Source organism: Sinocyclocheilus rhinocerous, unplaced genomic scaffold (assembly GCF_001515625.1).
Source record: "Sinocyclocheilus rhinocerous isolate Xijiao unplaced genomic scaffold, SAMN03320098_v1.1 scaffold1307, whole genome shotgun sequence".
NCBI lineage: Eukaryota > Metazoa > Chordata > Actinopteri > Cypriniformes > Cyprinidae > Sinocyclocheilus > Sinocyclocheilus rhinocerous.
The window spans coordinates 876,936-896,626 of NW_015631048.1; the positions used below are offsets into that span (position 1 = coordinate 876,936).

A 19,691-nucleotide genomic window follows, 5' to 3' on the forward strand; every position below is an offset into this window, starting at 1 on the left:
AGAAAAGTTCAAACATCAAGTAGTTCTGTAAGTAGTAGGCCTATAGTATATTGTTGGTGTAAAAAAAATAACTAGCTGCTTTTTACCGACATGTTAATCAGTAATTTTACACATGATAAAAACGTGTACTTAATTTGCTTGGAAAATACTTGTGAATACGGCAGTCATAAAAAAAAACGTATAGTAGCCCAGCTTAATAATAATTTGTCTATATTAAAAGTATTGCTCTTAACAGGCCTGTGTGTTTTGTATAACTAGTGCAGTGTCCGTTCTCGGAGCATATAAGCCCCGCCCGGGCGCTGTTCTGTAGTTTATTAAAAGTTTATTAATTCTGAACGTGTCGCGTGTCCATATTGCACCAAAATGCGACACTGCACTCCCTTGGGTCCGCAGCAACACACCCGCCACGTGTGAAGTCGATTGGATGAACGGTTCTTGACATAATAAAAATGCAAACAAACAGACAGACACACACAGATTCCTGCCTTTATTACACCGTGTCTACACCGGACGCGACAGTTGTCGTGTCGCGCCGCAACAGCTAAAGTCTGTCTGCACTGGACGCGAGCGACAAAGCGACCATTGAAAATCATTTGGAATTTGTGTTAGTACGTCATAAATAGAACGCAGCATCAGTTTACTGTCGGGAATTTGTCGCGCCGCATCCAGTGTAGACAATAATAGGTTCTATTAGAGCCCTGCATTTCAGCCCGGGCCCGATGGGCCCCGACTTTTTTATGCCCCTCGGGCCGGGCTTCGGGCCAATTTTCACGTCATGGTTCAGACGCGGGCCAATAGGCTTGTTTGAGATGCGCCTCGCCTCGCCTGAAATGTAGGCAAGAGCAGGCGGCTGCAGTGAGGGGAGGAGTGAAATAAGCGCAGTCAAGACGGACAGTTCTGACCTCTCAAAGTGGAACAGATACCAACGAGATCAAAGGCAGATATTGCGTTATTCTCACTAACATGCTGTGTTGCTATTAAACATGATATAATTTCAGTTCTGTTGCTTTTATATGAAAATAAATATGATGAACAAGACACTCAAAGTGCTTGCAATTTAATTCCATACGAAAGGTGTATTTATCATCCATTTTTACTTTAATACAAACATGTATTTTAGATTTTTATAGAAATATGACAACAATCACATATCTCACACAGAGATCGCACTGTCATAGTGTTTGGGAACATTCATGCATAATTTAAATACATAATCACATGAAATCAGATATAAAAAAAAAACATTTTAGACGAGAACGCAGCATCACGGTTGTCTGAACCAATGAGCATTAAGCTGTGTCGTCAGTCAGTCGTTTCCCATCATGCTTTTGGTCAGCGCAGTCGGTGGAGAGCAACTGCGCTCGACTGCACAATCCGACACAGCCGCTTTGCCATCGCTAGAGTTTTTTGGCACACGTCAGCATGACATCAGAGCAAGTCGGACGTAACTCGGACACTTTTCTAACCGGCATGCATCTCGCGGTGATCACCGGTGATCGGTTCTGCGCAGATTTTGCTCATCTCAAACAAGCCTATTTACTTCACTCCTGAAAGGATCAAATGAACGAATAAATGACTCGATGACATAATCATTAAGACATTTACCACCACCTACTGGCAGTTTTAGTTTATTATTTAGAGTATCATTTCATTAAAGAAATAATTTCATATTTCCATAGTAATAATAATAAAATTAATAATTAAACTTATAGTTCACCCACCCAAAAATGACAGTTGTGTCATCATTTACTCACCCTCACGGTCCAAAAGAGTATATGTAATAAATTTTATCAAACAAAATGTCTTGCTGAAGCTACTTTTTGTAATGTCTGTTTGATGCTTTACACAACAATGACTTTAAATTATCTTTTGGGAGTAATTTCTCAGCCAAATTTGATGTGCGATTAATTTGTGATTAATTAGATTAATTAATCGCCACATCATGTAATTAATTAGATAAAAAATTTCAATCCCTTACCAGCCCTAATTTCTACAGAATGCAGTTAGTTCACATCCATTTTGCATTCACATTAACTGCAAACCGTATTGCGTTTCACTTTTAGCCTTTCCATTTCTAATGGCTTTAAAGGGAAAGTTCACCCAAAAATGAAATATGTCATCAATTACTCACCCTCATGTCGTTCCAAACCTGTAAGACCTTCGTTCATCTTCGGGACACAAATTAAGATATTTTTGATGGATTCCGAGAGCTCTCTGACCCTGCATAGACAGCAAGGATCCTAACACGATCAGGGCTTAGAAATGTAGCAAGGACATTGTTAAAATAATCCATGTGACATCAGTGGTTCAACCGTAATTTATGAAGCTACGAGAATACGAGAACACAAATAACGACTTTATTCAACAATTCACATACGTAAACAACGTATGCAACGTATGTACGTGGATATGTTGTTTACGTAAGTGATACTCTCCAAAATGGCACTATAGGGTGACGAGGAGGAGACAAATTGTTATTTTTGTTTTCTTTGCGCACAAAAAGTTTTCTTGTAACTTCGTAAAATTACGGTTGAACCACTGATGTCACATGGATTATTTTAACAATGTCCTTGCTACGTTTCCTGAGCCTTGATCGTGTTAGGATCCTTGCTGTCTATGGGAGGGTCAGAGAGCTCTCGGAATTCATCAAAAACATCTAAATTTGTGTTCCAAAGATGAACGTAGGTCTTACAGGTTTGGAACGACATGAGGTGAGTAATTAATGACAGAATTTTCATTTTCACATCTTCTCTGCTTAATTACTTGGAGTTGAGATAGATTTAAGTTGCTTTTCCATTCAAATTTTTAATCTTCCTGGCTTTTAGTGCCCCCAAAGCGTTCGAAAAAGAACCGAGACAAAACATGGGAATATGAAGAAAAGGACCGGAGGGGTTCTGGAGATCATCGACAAAGTGGAGGTCACTACGACAGCCAGAGAAGTTCAGGCAGTCGATACAGAGAACGCGGTCCCGTGGACTCGGATGAAGATTCACCCCCTCCCAGCCTGAGTGATCGTAAGTGACCAGTTATACACGTTATCATGTGTTATGTTGGCAGTTTTGTTGCTCAAATGGTTTGAAGTGTGGAAATCGAATAATTGTGACCTTTGACATCCTTCAACAACAGTCGCCAGAAAGTTGAAGAAGAAGGAAAAGCAGAAAAAGAGGAAAGCCTACGAGCCCAAACTGACTTTAGATGGTATGTTTTCAGTTTGTAATCAGCGTTGAGCAATCTGAAATGCTGGGATCTTTAGTAGGGGTGGGGGAAAAAATCGATACAGCATAGTATCGCGATATTTTCCGCGGCAATACTGTATCGATACACGGACGCCAAGTGTCGATCTTTTATTATACTATTTGGTAGAATAATAAAAACAATTTCTTTACAATCCACTAGATGGTGGTGTTGAGTTTTTTTCTGGTGAGGTCAGCTGGGTCACCTTCAGCATGCAGTAAGTTAGTAAAATAAAGAGGGCGGCATTGCGTAAAGTTATCAGGAAGTTATAAGGGAAAGCCCCGTCCGTGTTTAAATCGGATGTATGGACTTACTTCGGATTTGTAAACAAGGAGGGGATGTAAGTAGGGATGCACCGAAAATATAGGCTAGATATAATAATAATAATAATATATGTCGCGCCGCGTCGCGCAGTGTTCAGCTCGCATGTTTCACTCTCCTCGTCACTGCGCGGTTTAACGCTCCGCTCAATATTCTGATCTATGAATGTGCGTTCCGCTCGTGTACAGCTCATGCTCACCGGAAAAGCAAAATCCGCTCAAATAACGCACTGACAGGAAATTTCTATGCAGTATAGGCCTAACGTTACTTGTTCCGGTTTGCAGTAGCGCTACTGTGCTGTAACATGGTGTAGGCTAGTGTACTAGGCAACGCTGCTAAAATAATGCTACTTTCAGTGACGCTATGCTCTGCTATGCTATGCTCTGCTCTGCTCATATGCTCTGATAATAATAGCTTTGTAGGACTATACATTATTTGGATAATTAGTCAAAAATATACAGTTATTCACTTTTAGTTCATGTTAATTCAGAGTGCATTAACTGTTAACAAGCACAACTGTTGATTTTAATAATGCATTAGTAAATGTTGAAATTAATATGAACTAAGATTAGTAAATGCTGAAGAACTATTGTTCATTCTTAGTTCATTAAAAGTTGCACTGTTCAAAATACCTGTAGTAGCACAGCAGTGCATACCTGTTTACATTTAATTAAGGTGGACTAGATTAGACTGTAATACAAATAGTTGAGTTTGCCAGGTGCATACAACATTTATGACAGGTTTTCATGAAAGTGTTGGTCAGTTTGTCTGCTTGACAATCCCATTTTGCACTGCAACAATAAAACTGAAGTGAGATAAACAAACTGAGAAATGTTTCTTTTTAGTTAAAACAGATGTTGTCAAAGTTTTCCTTTGGGGACATAATTTGAAGTTGGAAAAAGGTAATAAATTGCAATATATCGTAGAAAATATCGCAATAAATTTAAAATCACAATAATATTGTATCGTGACACAAGTATCGTGATAATATCGTACCGTGAGGTCTCTGGTGATTCACACCCCTAATCTTTAGTAATCCAACTTGTGCTCCACAGAAATGATGGACTCCTCCACGTTCAAGAGATTTTCCACCAGTGTTGACAACATTCTTGAAAACCTTGAAGACGTGGACTTGACATTGTTAGGTAAATGTGCAGAAATTATTACATTTGACGTGTTCAAATTATTTCAGATTCTGCTGTACTGGAATGCTTCTGCAAGTTTGACAGTAATTGATTTAATGAATGCAGATGATGACGAGATTCCTCAGGAGCTGCTCCTCGGAAAACACCAGTTGTCGGAGTTGAGCAGTGAATCAGCCAAAATAAAGGCTATGGGCATCATGCATAAGGTGGGGTACACCTCTGTCAACAGGAGAGATTGGGACCAGGCTCAAGAGACAGGACACATCAATACCTGATCTTTTAATGCTAACTGGTTTTATCCTCAGATTCCTACTGATAAGATGGTGAAGGTCCAGAGTATTTTGGAAAAAAATATTCAGGATGGTGCGAAGCTCTCCACCCTCATGAATCATGTAAGAATCATTGTAGTTTCTATTGGCAGAATGGCTCTGCCGTTGACTCTCGCTGACAGGTTCCCTGTCCTTGTGATTTCAGGACAACGACAGGGACGATGAGGAGCGTTTGTGGCGTGACCTCATCATGGAACGTGTCACCAAATCTGCTGATGCTTGTCTGACGGCTCTTAACATCATGACCTCAGCAAGAATGCCGAAGGCCGTTTACATTGAGGATGTTATCGAGAGGGTCGTGCAGTACACCAAGTTCCATCTACAGAACACGCTGTACCCGCAGTACGACCCCGTCTACAGGGTGGACCCTCGTGGCGGTCAGTTTTGGACATTAAAACAGTGTCCTAACCTATAAGATCCTTTCACTTCCATGCTAACTTGAGTTTTTATCCTTACCAGGTAGGGCCACAAAGTGTTATACGACAAGATGTCTGTTGCTTGGTTTATATTTTTATCCCGACCATGAGATCTCATTGGTCCCTTATTATCAAATATATTCTGAGTGACTGTAATGTTATCATATTGCTTACATTCTGGATGGAAAAATTGCTTGATGCTGGAAACTTTATTATCCTAGTGAAAAATAAATATACTAAAATGTATTTAAAATACATTTATTTCATGCTACGTATACTACAAATACATTTGCATATTTATGTACTTAATAAAAATACCATGCAATTGTACTTTTAGTATACTAAACTGGTATGCTTGAAGTCTGTTAAATTGGAACAACTAATTTTGTGCTTAATGCACTTTAATTGCGCGGAAGTAGTGCTGAAGTCCAACTAAAGATAAACTGAAGTATATTTGATTGTGCTAAAGTGAAACTAGTGCAAGTATACTTCAGCTACACTTTGAATATCTTGCATTTTAAGACCAATATTATTTAAAGATCACACAATCCTTTATATAATTATAATTTTTAAATCAGAAAGTCTCGAGCGATATGTCAGTAAATATGTTAATAGGTTTGAACTATACTTAGAATGAAATAAATGTATTTTAAATGTATTACTTTTTTTTTACTAGAGTAGTTAGGACAAGGTGGATGTGTGGTATATGTCATTCAAAGATATGATTTTTCGATAGTTATACAAATGTCTTTTTCTGCATTTTCAAATACATTTCAAATACATGTATTTAAATTTTAATGTTGTTCTACAAAATTTTTTCTAAAATGATTTATAAAATTATTATTAATAAATACTTGTTTATTTTACAGTACAATAGCATTACTGCAAGTCATATAAATGTTTTATTGAATTTTTGTAATTTTAATAATAAAAATATTTTTAATAATAGTAACATTATTATTGTTGTTGTTGTTGTATAGTCATACTGAATGTGCAAAAACAGATTTTTACAGATTTGTTTGATGTCTGTTCTTGCTCCGTTTCAGGTGGAACGCTAAGCTCAAAAGCCAAGCGAGCAAAGTGCTCAACGCACAAGCAGAGAGTTACTGTCATGCTCTACAACAAAGTTTGTGACATTATCAGTAACCTATCTGAACTCTTGGAGATTCAGCTGTTGACTGACACGACCATCCTTCAGGTGAGAGTCTGACACCTGGTTGCTGCTGCATCTGAATAAAATTCTCTTGTTCTTTGCTGCAGTCAGCCCTCGCAGATATGAAAAGGAAAGTTGTTTTAGAGGTGGAGCAAGTTATTACATTTTGGCAAAATATTATGAAGGCAAACATTTTGTGCACCAATGAATCAAGCAGAATAAAACCAGAGACATGAATTTAGAATGTAAATGTAGTCGGTTTTAATTTCATGTTTTATTTCCATTTGCAAAATTAATAAATCCGCACTTGTGTATCTCTCTCTCTCTACAGGTCTCGTCTCTAGGTATCACTCCATTCTTTGTTGAGAATGTGAGTGAGCTGCAGCTTTGTGCTATTAAACTAGTGACGGCTGTAAGTATCAGTGCAGTTCAGCTTTCTTTACGTTATGCGTTGCTGTGCTAACTGCATCTAACATTGTTGTGTCATGCAATTTCCAGGTGTTTTCTAGATACGAGAAGCACAGGCAGCTGATCCTGGAGGAGATCTTCACCTCTCTTGCAAGACTGCCAACCAGCAAGAGAAACTTGAGAAATTTCAGGTAAATGCTGCAGTCTGGTCTACCAGCTGTTCAGGGCATAATTTGAGCATGTGTATTGACTATAATCTGTGCAGACTGAACAGCAGTGACGTGGATGGGGAGCCCATGTACATTCAGATGGTGACGGCGCTGGTTCTGCAGCTCATTCAGTGTGTGGTCCATCTACCTTCTGATAAGGATTTTGATGATGATAATGACAGAAAGGTAAGAGTTAAGTTATATTTATAGATGTGTTGGAACAGGATTTTCCTTGCTCTTGTGATCAACTAAGTAGACATACCCTGATGTTCACTGAAGCAGCATTTCTGGAAAAAAAAAGAAAACATACAACCTACACTACTGTTTAAATGTTTGGGGTCTGTAAGACTTTAAAAAAATTTTTTAAAAGTGTCTTATGTTCATCAAGGCTGCATTTAATTGATCAAAAATATAGAAAAACAAGAATATTGTGAAATATTCGTTTAAAATTGTGATAAAATCTCTTTCTTGTGATGCAAAAGCTGAATTTTAAACATCATTACTTCAGTCTTCAGTGTCACATGATCCTTCAGAAATCATTCTAATATGCTGATTTGCTGCTCAATAAACATTTCTTATTATTATCAATGTTGAAAACTGTTGTGATGCTTGATATTTTTGTGGAAAACGTGATACTTATATTTTCAGGATCCTTTGATTAAATAGAAAATTCAAAAGAACATAATTTAAGAAGCTGTTATTGTCACTTTTGATCAATTTCATGCTGAATACAATTATTAATTTCTTTAAATAATAATAAAAAAATCTTACTGACCCTAAACTTTTGAGGTATTTTACAAATTCCATGTTATCATTTTATATTGACAGAAGTCTCAAAGGTACAATAGCAAGAAGACCCTGTTTAAGGCCATTTTTGGCCTATTTTACTTCTTGTTTAGCTAATAGCTACATTCTGAAATGACTGCAATGTCACATTATGATATGTGATTGCGAGTCTCTTCTGTAAAAAAGTGCTTTCCAAGAACGTTTGATATTTAACAACATTTTTTAGGCTTATTTTATAGTTATTACATTTTTTGCAGGTTGATAAGGATGTATTAATCACAAACTCGTATGAGACTGCAATGAGGACAGCACAAAACTTCCTCTCCGTTTTCCTCAAAAAGTAAGAAAAGCCCCTGACATCATTCCAACCCTCACACTTCAACCCATTTATATTGGGGAAAAATGAACTTTAAAGTCATTTATATTTTATGTTCTTCTGGGATCAGTAATGCATGTCTTTTTGTCTACATACTGTATTTAAGCTAAGCATGTGCACTGTCTCAGGAAACACCTGTTTTACTCTCATCTGATGCTTTTCAAAAGGGCTTAACCATGCCATCTCAGAACAAACAACACCCGCATCGCTAAATTATTGTTGTAGTTTTAATTAGGTTACCTATTTTTTGTACTATGCCTCTAAATGTTTGAATTTATTTGTTTATTTATTAAATTTTTTTTATTTTATTTACTTGTAAATCATTCTGAGGGAGGGGCATTTGTTTGACGGGCAATACTGAATAATATTACTGCAAAGGGTTGAGCAGCAGATGCTCTGTATATGTGCTTCTAGGTATCTGCTACATTTGATTTCTTTCAAGAAAACTCTTCACTGCATTGTTATGTTTATTTATTTAATTTTTGTTTAAATTTCAGGTGTGGTAGTAAGCAAGGTGAGGATGACTACAGGCCACTGTTTGAGAACTTTGTTCAGGATCTACTGTCCACAGTGAATAAACCTGATTGGCCAGCTGCAGAGCTGCTGCTGAGCCTTCTGGGAAGGCTGCTGGTGAGTTTCAGATTGATATTTCACAGGTAGAATGTGCACTGTTACATTACTTGCAAACTCACACAATGCTCTTGTTTCTCGTGGTAGGTTCATCAATTCAGTAATAAGCAGACAGAGATGGCTTTGAGAGTGGCCTCTTTGGATTATTTGGGCACAGTGGCTGCACGTCTTCGCAAAGATGCTGTCACCAGCAAAATGGACCAGCGTTCAATCAACCGCATCCTCGGAGAGGTAAACGGCAGAGTCCGCCCCATCACAAGTATGAATCCCTCGTGGCCTGAAAGAAACTCATGCCAGTTTGTGTTTTACAGAGCTCAGGTGGCGATGAGATTCAGCAGCTGCAGAAGGCTCTGCTGGGTTACCTGGACGAGAATGTAGAGACTGACCCGTCACTATTGGTGAGAAAATTCAGACATATTATTGTAACAAGAAAAAAAAGCCCCAAGAATCTCTGGAGGTTTTAAAGTTGTTCTGATATCTTCATTTCCAAAAGTTTGCGCGGAAGTTCTACATCGCGCAGTGGTTCAGGGACACCAGCACTGAGACAGAGAAAGCCATGAAATCGCAGAGTCAGAGGGACGACGACTCGTCCGATGGGGCGCACCATGCAAGGGACGTTGAGACCACTAGTGAGATCTTGCAGAAAGCCGAAGCGCGCAAGAAGTTCCTCCGGTCTGTTATCAAGACCACGGCATCGAAATTCAGCTCTCTGAGGTACAAACAGCAGAAATTTTTCACTTTGTTAAAGGGATAGTTCACCCAAAAAATAAAAATGTTTAGAAACATTTTGACACCTGCTACGTGTTTTCTCACAGAGTAAACTCAGATACTGTCGACTATGAGGACTCGTGTCTTATTGTGCGATATCTGGCCTCCATGAGGCCGTTTGCACAGAGCTTTGATATTTATCTCACACAGGTTAGAGGTCATTTCGTCTCTCAGCATATTTCTTTGTATTTGCATATCAATAATACATCTCCCCATTTGTATCTGTAGATTTTGAGAGTCCTCGGTGAAAGTGCCATCGCGGTGAGAACTAAAGCGATGAAATGTCTTTCTGAAGTGGTTGCAGTGGATCCGAGCATTCTGGCACGGGTGAGTGCAGTTCCCAAAAAACCTACGCTTTTTAATGTCTTCATTTGCATATTTTAAATTCTCATTTGCTTTTTCTGGTTTAGTCGGACATGCAGCGGGGAGTTCATGGCCGACTGATGGACAATTCCACCAGTGTGAGAGAAGCTGCGGTAGAGCTGCTGGGGCGCTTCGTACTGAGTCGACCACAGCTAACTGAACAGTATTATGACATGCTGATCGAGCGCATCCTGGTTTGTGCTTTTCTTTCTATATATACTTGCCTGTATTGTAGATATATTTTTTGCATTATGAAAAATTTATTTGTTCTTTGTCCTTACCAGATTTTCTTAATAGCTTGTTTGATGTCTTTAGTAGCAGTCAGCAGTTTCTTTGTTCTCATGTAATAAAATAATTTAATGAATCAATATTTCTTTTTTATTTCTTTTTCCTGTTATACAGCAAAAAAATGAATAATCCCAAGATTAATTTTACAATAAAACACAAACAATTGTTACAACAAATTGTTACCATGTATGCCGTCAATCAATTTTTTAATTTTCCAAGTGTTTTGTGTTTTTCCCCTTTTTAAGAACAACCATATGCTAATCAATATTTCATGTCCACCCATTAATTAAATAATGATTTATTTGGTAAAACCCATGAAATAAGCCACTTCAGTTTGATACAAGACCCCTCTGGTTTAAGTTGATCACTCCATTTGGGTTTATGTAGTGCTAATAATTGGCCATCTATACAGTTGTAACTAATAACTATTATTGTAAATTTAACACATGCTTTTATTTCCAGTTAGCAGTGAAAACTGATTGCTTTGAATGCATCATGTAGGCTGATTTGAGCTGGCAAATGTTTTCTGCAGGACACAGGCATCAGTGTGAGGAAGAGAGTTATTAAAATCCTACGGGACATCTGTCTGGAGCAGCCCACCTTCAACAAGATCACAGAGATGTGTGTAAAGATGATCAGGAGGGTCAATGACGAAGAAGGCATCAAGGTTAGTTGCGTTTTTCTCTTTTCAAATCTGTAATCCATGTACTTCACATTTATGTACATGTTTTGTACATGTGTTTTATTTGGAAATTACTAAATAAAATAATAAAAAATGTTTAAGTTGATTTACTTTATAAACTAGTAGTAACATATTTAAAAAATGTTTTTACATTTTATTTTATTGTGCAGTTATGTTATAACCAGTTTATTTTTGCTATTTCTTATTCAGAAATTGGTAAATGAGACATTTCAGAAGCTCTGGTTCACCCCAACACCTAATCATGATAAAGAGGCCATGACTCGCAAGATTCTCAACATCACAGACGTGGTAAGGATCTGCAGAGTGGGCTAAAATCTGACCCTCAGGACGTTTAAGGTCACATTATGTCCCTCTGACATGAATCATTGTCTCTCAGGTCGCTGCATGCAAGGATTCCGGTTACGACTGGTTCGAACAGCTCCTTCAGAATGTAAGTTGCCCATCTATGGTTCAAGGACAGTTTGGATTTGCTTTTCCAATGCTTAGTAGTGCATTTAGGGGTTCTCGGCGATCTGGGATAGTACCTTGAAAGGTTTGAAACCCAAAAGGGGTGATAGAAAAGCAAAATACTCATTCAAATCCATTCTGTTGTTCTTTTCCAAAGTTGAATTGAACATAGCATTAGCCCCAGAGGAAGTGTAAACTGGAATAATGCATTTACTTTTTAAGGTAAAAAACAAAACAAAAAGTAACCTAACCATTGATGTAATCCGTCTTGTCACAGCTGCTAAAGTCAGAAGAGGATGCCTCGTACAAACCGGCCAGGAAGGCTTGTGCTCAGCTGGTGGACAGTCTCGTAGATCATATTCTGAAATACGAGGAGTCTCTCGCTGGTATGAGGTGTATTAAATTCTGAAGCAAAGGATTTACCTTAATTGAACTTTTGGTGAGTTCTTTTTTTGTTTTGCAGACTGTGAGAATAAGGGGTTGACATCCGATCGCCTAGTGGCATGTATCACCACGCTGTACCTGTTTAGCAAGATCCGACCCCAGCTGATGGTGAAACATGCCATGACTATGCAGCCGTACCTGACCACAAAGTGTAATGTGAGTATGCTGTCTGGGAATGTATTGCAATAAATGGTGTTGTGCTGCCATCTAGAGGCCAGAGAGTGAAGGTGCTTCTTGTGCTTATTATCTCCCTACAGACTCAGAGTGATTTTATGGTGATCTGTAATGTGGCTAAAATCCTGGAGCTCGTGGTTCCTTTGATGGACCATCCGAGTGAAAACTTCCTCACCACCATCGAAGAAGACCTGATGAAACTCATCATCAAATACGGCATGACGGTCAGTTGGAGAGCGAGTATCAGCAGCTCTGGTGTCCAGCGGTTTGTGTGTCAACAGCTTCATGGTGCCATCTGCCTTGTTTCCTGCAGGTTGTGCAGCACTGCGTGAGTTGTCTTGGAGCGGTTGTCAATAAGGTCACCCATAACTACAAGTTTGTGTGGTCTTGTTTCAACCGATACTATGGTGAGTAAATTTCAACGCCTGGCAGGAGTCTTTTGCTCTTCTATGATCCTGAGAGTGTTAATCACTCTAAAGTTCTTCTTCTTTCATGTGAAGGAGCACTAAACAAGCTGAAGTTGCAGCATCAGGAAGACTCGAACAGCACTGTACTGGTCTCTAATAAACCCGCTCTACTGCGTTCACTCTTCACTGTGGGTGCCCTGAGCCGACACTTCGACTTTGACCAAGAGGAGTTCAAAGGCAGTAATAAGGTGAGATCCTGAAGATTTCTGGATTTTAAAAGTCTCAAATCCAAGGAAAAATTTTAATGCATTAATAAACATAGACAAGTTTTAAGTACGTCAATTTATTATAGACTATAATGGACTATAATAGACTAGTCACATTCATATATATATATATATATATATATATATTTTATATATTACATGTTAATTACATGTTTTTGTAATTGTGTTAATCGCACAAATTTTGTCAAGAGTTAAATAAATAATTTTATTTTGGTATATTAAAGAACAGGTTTTATAAATTCCCACAATCAAAATGAATACATTTTGTTCACTTATTGTATTAATTGAAATATATATTATAATTACAATTATATGATTAATTATTTATTTTTTGATATTTATGTATTATTAATATTATATGACAAGAAATATTTTATGCATTAAAAAATAGACGTCTATTTTTAATAGATCAGTGGGACTGAGTAGTCAAATTTATTCATTCATTTAAATCATTTAAAAATATTTAAGTAATTAACTTGTTGCTGTTAATATGAAAAAGCTGATACATTTACATTTTGTTTATACATTATTGCTGCTTATAATGCTGATTTAAATCATTTTAAAATCTAATAAAAATTATTGTACTACAGCAATTAGAATCTAATGAGAATTGACAGTAATGAGAATAATTTTTGTACCAAAAAACAAAAATTAAACATCCGGACACATTATGAGAATGAGAATTTTGAGGAAAATGTGCTTAATTGACATGAAATGCCATTTAAGCATAACGTCAAAATATGATGTCACAGTATGAAAATGTCTTTATGGCCCTATAATGTGTTTCATTTCCTTTATCAAATGTAACCTTGAAATGTTTTCGTAAGATTCACTCCTTTACCCGTCTGGTTAATGGTCTTCTTCTCTTTCAGGTGGTCATAAAGGACAAAGTGCTGGAGCTGCTGCTGTATTTCACTAAAAATGAGGATGAGGAGGTGCAGACCAAGGCCATCATTGGTCTAGGTAAATATTTGCTCTCCATAATCACTACATTTCTTGTTTTCACCTTTTCACTTCACTCACTGTAAACAAAACCATGATCTTGGTTCTCCAGGCTTCCTGTTAATCCAGCACCCAGGGCTAATGTTTGCTTCAGATGTGAAAAACCTCTACAACTGCCTCCTGGCTGACAGGAAAACGTCATTGAATCTGAAGATCCAGGTGCTAAAGAACCTGCAGACATACCTGCAGGAGGAAGACTCGCGCATGCAGGAAGCAGACAGGGAGTGTGAGTGTCATTTATAAAGGATGTTCTTGTCCGTGTTCAATGCATCTGTCACTTGCTAAGAAGCTAGCCAGTCAGCTATTTTTATTCTCATTCTTTGTCTTTGGTCTTTTCAGGGAAGAAGATGTCCAAGCAGGAGGACCTGAAGGAGATGGGTGACATCTCATCTGGCATGAGCAGTTCTATCATGCAGCTCTACCTCAAGCAGGTGCTGGAGAGCTTTTTCCACACGCAATCCAGCGTAAGGCACTTTGCCCTCAATGTAATCGCCCTGACGCTCAGCCAAGGCCTCGTTCATCCCGTACAGGTACGTATCCTCTGCACAAACACTCCTAAAGCCAGTCTGAAAGAGCCTTTAGTTTAACTGACTTTTTTCCTCCTCCATCAGTGCGTTCCGTATCTTATCGCAATGGGAACCGACTCGGAACCCACTATGAGGAATAAAGCTGATCAACAGCTGGTGGAGATTGATAAGAAATACACAGGATTCATTCACGTAAGTGGATTTGAACAACTAACATGCATTTGTCATGTATGATGCTGCAAGAAATTTTAGGTGCATTAGGCTAAAATCATAAAAAAAGTGTTACCTGAAATAAGTTAATGAAAAACATTTTTTTATTGAACCCCTTCATTTTTTTTAAACCAAAACTGTTTACATAATCAGGGTTTCCAGGGTTAAATTTAGTTGTATCAAATTTAAGGCCTTAAAAAGTCTTAAATTGTACAAGAAAGTCTTAATTATGATTTCAAGAGGTCTTAAATTTGGGGACGGAAAGACCAGAATTGCCATATGGCTGAATGTGACGATTAAACTTCAAAAGGCTATGATTTAATTGAATAAACACAAGCGCTGCAGGTTCAAAATTCCGGTGCTGCAGCTGCTTTGTGTTCTGCTGTTACCGGGGAAACAGTTATATTTCTACCATACGCTCCACTTGCTGTCAGAGAATGAATGAGCATTTTCAATAAAACTGTTGTTTTGTTCAGAGTTCAGACAAATGCAAAAATCGACCCATGTTTTTAACCTGCAGACACGCAGAGCTTTAAATGTTAACTGGTGGATCGATAAGAAGACAATGCATTATAAAAATCTAATAGGGGTGTGCGATATGCATGGTCTGCGTGCATGAGTGTACGTCTGAGTGCGCGCATACATTACATGATGGAAGTCTAGCAGGTTAGACTAGTGTGTGCCCTGTTTTATTTAAAGAATAGGGATCTATTTATCTATTTATAGGGATCTATATTTGCCTGAGATACAACTATTTGAACATCTGGAATCTGAGGGTGCAAATAAATCAAAATATTGAGAAAATCACCTTTAAAGTTGTCCAAATGAAGTTCTTAGCAATGCATATTACTAATCAAAAATTAAGTTTTGGTATATTTGATATATTACAAAATATCTTCATGGAACATGATCTTTACTTAATATCCTAATGATTTTTGGCATAAATTTGACCCATACAACGTATTTTTGGCTATTGCTACAAATATACCTGTGCTACTTATGACTGGTTTTGTGGTCCAGGGTCACACACACACACACACATATATATAATCTAACATGAACAAACAATGAACAATGTATTTATTACACTATTTATTCATCTTTATTAATGTGAATAAAAATACACTCATTCATTGTTTCATGTTAGTTCACAGTGCATTAACAAGTTAACAAACACAGTTAACATATTTTAATAATGCATTAGTAAATGCTGAAATTAACATGAATTAAGATTAATAAATGCTGTAGAAGTATTGTTCATTCTTAGTTCATGTTACCTAATGTAGTTAACTAATGAACCCTATTGTAAAGTGTTAGATTAATTCCAAATATTAAAGGGGTCATATGATGCTGCTAAAAATAACATTATTTTGTGTATTTGGTGTAATGAAATGTGTTTATGCGGTTTAAAGTAAAAAAAAAAACATTATTTTCCACATACTGTGCATTATTGTTTCTCCTCTATGCCCCGCCTTTCTGAAACGCGTCGATTTTTACAAAGCTCATCATTCAAAAAAAGCGAGGTGTGTTGTGATTGGCCAGCTATCCAGTGCATTGTGATTGGCCGAATACCTCAAGCGTGAGACGGAAATGTTACGCCCCTCACATACTGTTGATGCCGTGTCCGGCCGGAGCGACGAGACATAAACATTAAAACCCATTACAAACGAGGCATTCGTTGCAAAGAATATCTCTTTGGATTTGAGACTTTAGTCTTTGCAACTTTACAGATCTTCTTTATGCACCAAGAGCTTGTAACACTCTAAAGAGAAAGGAAAAAATGAAATCGCATCATATGACCCCTTTAATAAAAACTATATGTCAGTTATACTGAAATAACCCTGGCCATACATGCCATCCAAACAGATGAAGGCTGTGGCGGGGATGAAGATGTCCTATCAGGTGCAGCAAGCCATCGTGGATTCAAAGGACACAGTAATCAGGGGTTTCCGACAGGATGAGACAAACGTGGCTCTTTGCTCTCACCTCTACACCATGGTGCGCGTAAACAGACAACACCGCAGGGCTTTCCTCATCTCGCTGCTCAACCTGTTTGATGACAACACGGTCAGTGTTTTTGTAATGTTTTGCATTATATGTCACTCTGTTGATTACTATCTTTTGTATTCTCTTCTGTAGCTACAGTTTATGCTTTTCTATATCTGTCAGCATTTTCAGTGGCCTGTGTTTCTTCAATAATGCCGTTTTGTTTTCTTCCCATGCAGAAGTCCGACGTGAACTTGCTGCTGTATACTGCAGACAATCTCGCCTGCTTCCCATATCAGTGTCAGGAAGAGCCGCTGTTCATCATGCACCATGTAGACATCACACTATCAGTGTCCGGCAGCAACCTGCTGCAGTCCTTCAAAGAGGTGTTTTTCTATCCTTTTACTGTAACTTCTATTATATATGACGGAAATCAAATTAATGTGGCATGAAAAGGGATAGTATTAAACACAAATATCCTCCTCCTTGCCCTTTAAATGGTCATTTTTGCCCCATTCTACCTATTGATTAAATCTAGTAAATAAAAATCATGCAGAAATGTTACAATGTTAAATTATTAAATAAATCCATAGTTAAATCAATCGTTTTTTTATTTTTAATTTTAAAACCAACAACAAAAATTTGTTTTGTAACATTTTGCACGCAGCCATGTTGAATGATTTCTTTCTTTTTCATTTAGGGTAGATAAGTTGAATAAGTTGATCAGTATCTACGAACCAGACTTTAATTCCAAACTAGCTTATCCTTATCTTATTTTTTATTTTTCATTTCTATATATATAAATATATATATTTATAGAAAAAAGTACTGTTAAGAAAATTGGTTTAGAGATTTTTGAACAGTGTTATTTATATACATAGTATTATTTAATATTTTGAATTTGAATAGCTTTTATTTTTCACTTTAGTTTTATTTTCAGTCATTTTGGTATGTGCATTTGTCATTGTTATTATTTTTAGTTTTATTAATTTAATTTTAATATATATTATATTTTAATATATATTCATTTCTATTTAGCTTCAATTGTATTTGTTTTAGTTTTGTTCATTTTGTTACTTCACCTTCACCAAGTTTTTCATCCAAAATTGATTTCATTTAACAAATATGATTTTTAGTACTTTTAATTTTATTGTTAAAATTAGTATTTATTTTATTAATGAATAATAACAGCTTTTAAAATGAGTCAATTTTGATAACAGGGTTGCACCACCCTTTTTTTTTTGAGAGCTGACATTCAGTTTTCTAACAATCTTGCCTTGTATTACAGTCTTTGCTAAAAGAGCCTAGACCACGGGAAAAGAAGAAAAAACGAGGGAAAAAATATGGCTCTGAGGAAGAGGATGAGAGTAGCAGAGGAAGCAGCAGTGATAGCAGCGATGATGTCATCCGTCGGCCCAAGAAACCCAGACGATCTGCTGCAGTGAACTCTGACTCCGATTCAGACCTCGACTTGGAGGACGTAGACAAGGTCATGCAGCGTCTACCTGACAACCCCGAGCCCTTACTGGATTTTGCCAATGCCTCTCAGGGCATCTTGCTGCTCCTGATGCTCAAGCAGCACCTTAAGAACCTCTACGGCTTCTCTGACAGGTGAGCTTTACCCACTGGTCCAAACGCATTCTGGTCTGACATAACCGATGTAATGTGTTAATGGTCACTGGCTCCATAACAAATGCCTCTTTGTCTCTTCCTGCAGTAAAATTCAGAAGTACTCGCCTACGGAATCTGCAAAGGTTTATGATAAGGCTGTAAACAGGAAGGCCAATGTGCATTTTAACCCACGGCAGACACTGGACTACCTGATGAACAACCTGTCCAATGCAGATCTAACTTACGATGTCAAGAGGAGAGTCGTCAGACAGTATTTAGATGTAAACGTTCTGATTTTCTTTTTTATTTGTTTTGATTCATAATAATGTGCTGTTTAGAAAGGCTAAATGAGTTTTAGATTTTTTTTCATTAAAGGGTTAGTTCACCCAAAAATGAATATTGGCCCATAAATTACTCGCCCTCAAGTTATCCTAGGTGTATATGACTTTCTTCTTTCAGACGAATCCAGTCAGAGTTATATTAAAAAATGTCTTTGATCTTTCAAGCTGTTTAATGCCACTCAGCGGGTGTTGCATGCATCAGTCCAAAACAAGTTAAATAAAAAGCACCCATCCATAAAAAAAAAAAGTGTCTCACACGGCTCCGGGGGGTGAACAAAGGCCTCCTGTAGCGAATCGATGCATTTTTGTAAGAAAAATATCCATATTCAAAACCATATTATATACACCTAGGATGGCTTGAGGGTGAGTAATTTATGGGCTAATTTTCATTTTTGGGTGAACTAACCCTTTAAAAAATCTTTTAATACAAATAAAAATATATAAAAATTATTTTTTTTTTATACTTTTTTTCAGTCTTTTTATCATCTCTGTTTATTTTTTAATTTATTTATTTGCTCTAAAATAACTTGAAAATTGTTTAAAGCTGTAATTTCTTTTTTTCTTTATTTAATTTTTTTTTTTTTTTTTAAGTTTTGTTGTTTTTTTCCCCCTAGGCAAATAATCAAGGCATGTTATTTTTTTTAAATAATTAATTATAATATCATCCCATTTATTAAGTATTAATAATCATTAATGTTTTTAATTAAACATTATTTAAAAGACAATTTATTAATTCATTAATAAATACAAATTAATTAATTAAAAGACAAAGAAGAGTGATTTAATAATTTAATATGCATAATATGAAAATATGAATTATGTGTTTTTATATGCTTTATAACAATTAAAAAAAGGAAAAGCCAGTATTTATATTGTTAACTAAAACAATCTATTAAAATAATTTCCATTAACTGAAATAAAGCTAGAATAAATTATACATTTTTGAAATAAATACTTTTTTTAGGTTAGAAAAATTTGGCTAAATAGATTTTTTTTTTCCATTTAAAATGAAAGCTGGATATATAAAAATAAAAGATAGTTCAACATATTAATTAATATAATACTATATAAATAATACTAAAATAAAAATTGAAGACATTTTAATAAATGAAAAAAAAAAGACTTG

At 36.6% G+C, this 19,691-nt stretch overlaps 1 protein-coding gene across 2 annotated transcripts in view; it reads left to right on the plus strand.

Moving 5' to 3' along the window:
- The window catches only part of LOC107741154 (nipped-B-like protein B), a 34,784-nt gene that overhangs the window by 13,594 nt on the left and 1,499 nt on the right, over positions 1 to 19,691 (plus strand). For both annotated transcript variants that reach the window (XM_016553758.1, XM_016553759.1), the window contains exons 12-45: positions 2,826 to 3,014; positions 3,127 to 3,198; positions 4,611 to 4,700; positions 4,806 to 4,906; positions 5,006 to 5,092; positions 5,175 to 5,406; positions 6,492 to 6,643; positions 6,930 to 7,010; positions 7,097 to 7,197; positions 7,272 to 7,401; positions 8,259 to 8,341; positions 8,875 to 9,007; positions 9,095 to 9,238; positions 9,319 to 9,405; positions 9,501 to 9,721; positions 9,823 to 9,925; positions 10,004 to 10,102; positions 10,186 to 10,332; positions 10,959 to 11,093; positions 11,319 to 11,417; positions 11,506 to 11,559; positions 11,854 to 11,962; positions 12,040 to 12,176; positions 12,278 to 12,418; positions 12,508 to 12,601; positions 12,695 to 12,849; positions 13,761 to 13,851; positions 13,943 to 14,116; positions 14,230 to 14,420; positions 14,502 to 14,609; positions 16,494 to 16,694; positions 16,853 to 16,999; positions 17,902 to 18,224; positions 18,331 to 18,505. In XM_016553758.1, coding sequence (XP_016409244.1) covers positions 2,826 to 3,014; positions 3,127 to 3,198; positions 4,611 to 4,700; positions 4,806 to 4,906; positions 5,006 to 5,092; positions 5,175 to 5,406; positions 6,492 to 6,643; positions 6,930 to 7,010; positions 7,097 to 7,197; positions 7,272 to 7,401; positions 8,259 to 8,341; positions 8,875 to 9,007; positions 9,095 to 9,238; positions 9,319 to 9,405; positions 9,501 to 9,721; positions 9,823 to 9,925; positions 10,004 to 10,102; positions 10,186 to 10,332; positions 10,959 to 11,093; positions 11,319 to 11,417; positions 11,506 to 11,559; positions 11,854 to 11,962; positions 12,040 to 12,176; positions 12,278 to 12,418; positions 12,508 to 12,601; positions 12,695 to 12,849; positions 13,761 to 13,851; positions 13,943 to 14,116; positions 14,230 to 14,420; positions 14,502 to 14,609; positions 16,494 to 16,694; positions 16,853 to 16,999; positions 17,902 to 18,224; positions 18,331 to 18,505 — 4,586 coding nt within the window. The remainder of the gene's footprint in view (positions 1 to 2,825; positions 3,015 to 3,126; positions 3,199 to 4,610; positions 4,701 to 4,805; positions 4,907 to 5,005; positions 5,093 to 5,174; positions 5,407 to 6,491; positions 6,644 to 6,929; positions 7,011 to 7,096; positions 7,198 to 7,271; positions 7,402 to 8,258; positions 8,342 to 8,874; positions 9,008 to 9,094; positions 9,239 to 9,318; positions 9,406 to 9,500; positions 9,722 to 9,822; positions 9,926 to 10,003; positions 10,103 to 10,185; positions 10,333 to 10,958; positions 11,094 to 11,318; positions 11,418 to 11,505; positions 11,560 to 11,853; positions 11,963 to 12,039; positions 12,177 to 12,277; positions 12,419 to 12,507; positions 12,602 to 12,694; positions 12,850 to 13,760; positions 13,852 to 13,942; positions 14,117 to 14,229; positions 14,421 to 14,501; positions 14,610 to 16,493; positions 16,695 to 16,852; positions 17,000 to 17,901; positions 18,225 to 18,330; positions 18,506 to 19,691) is intronic.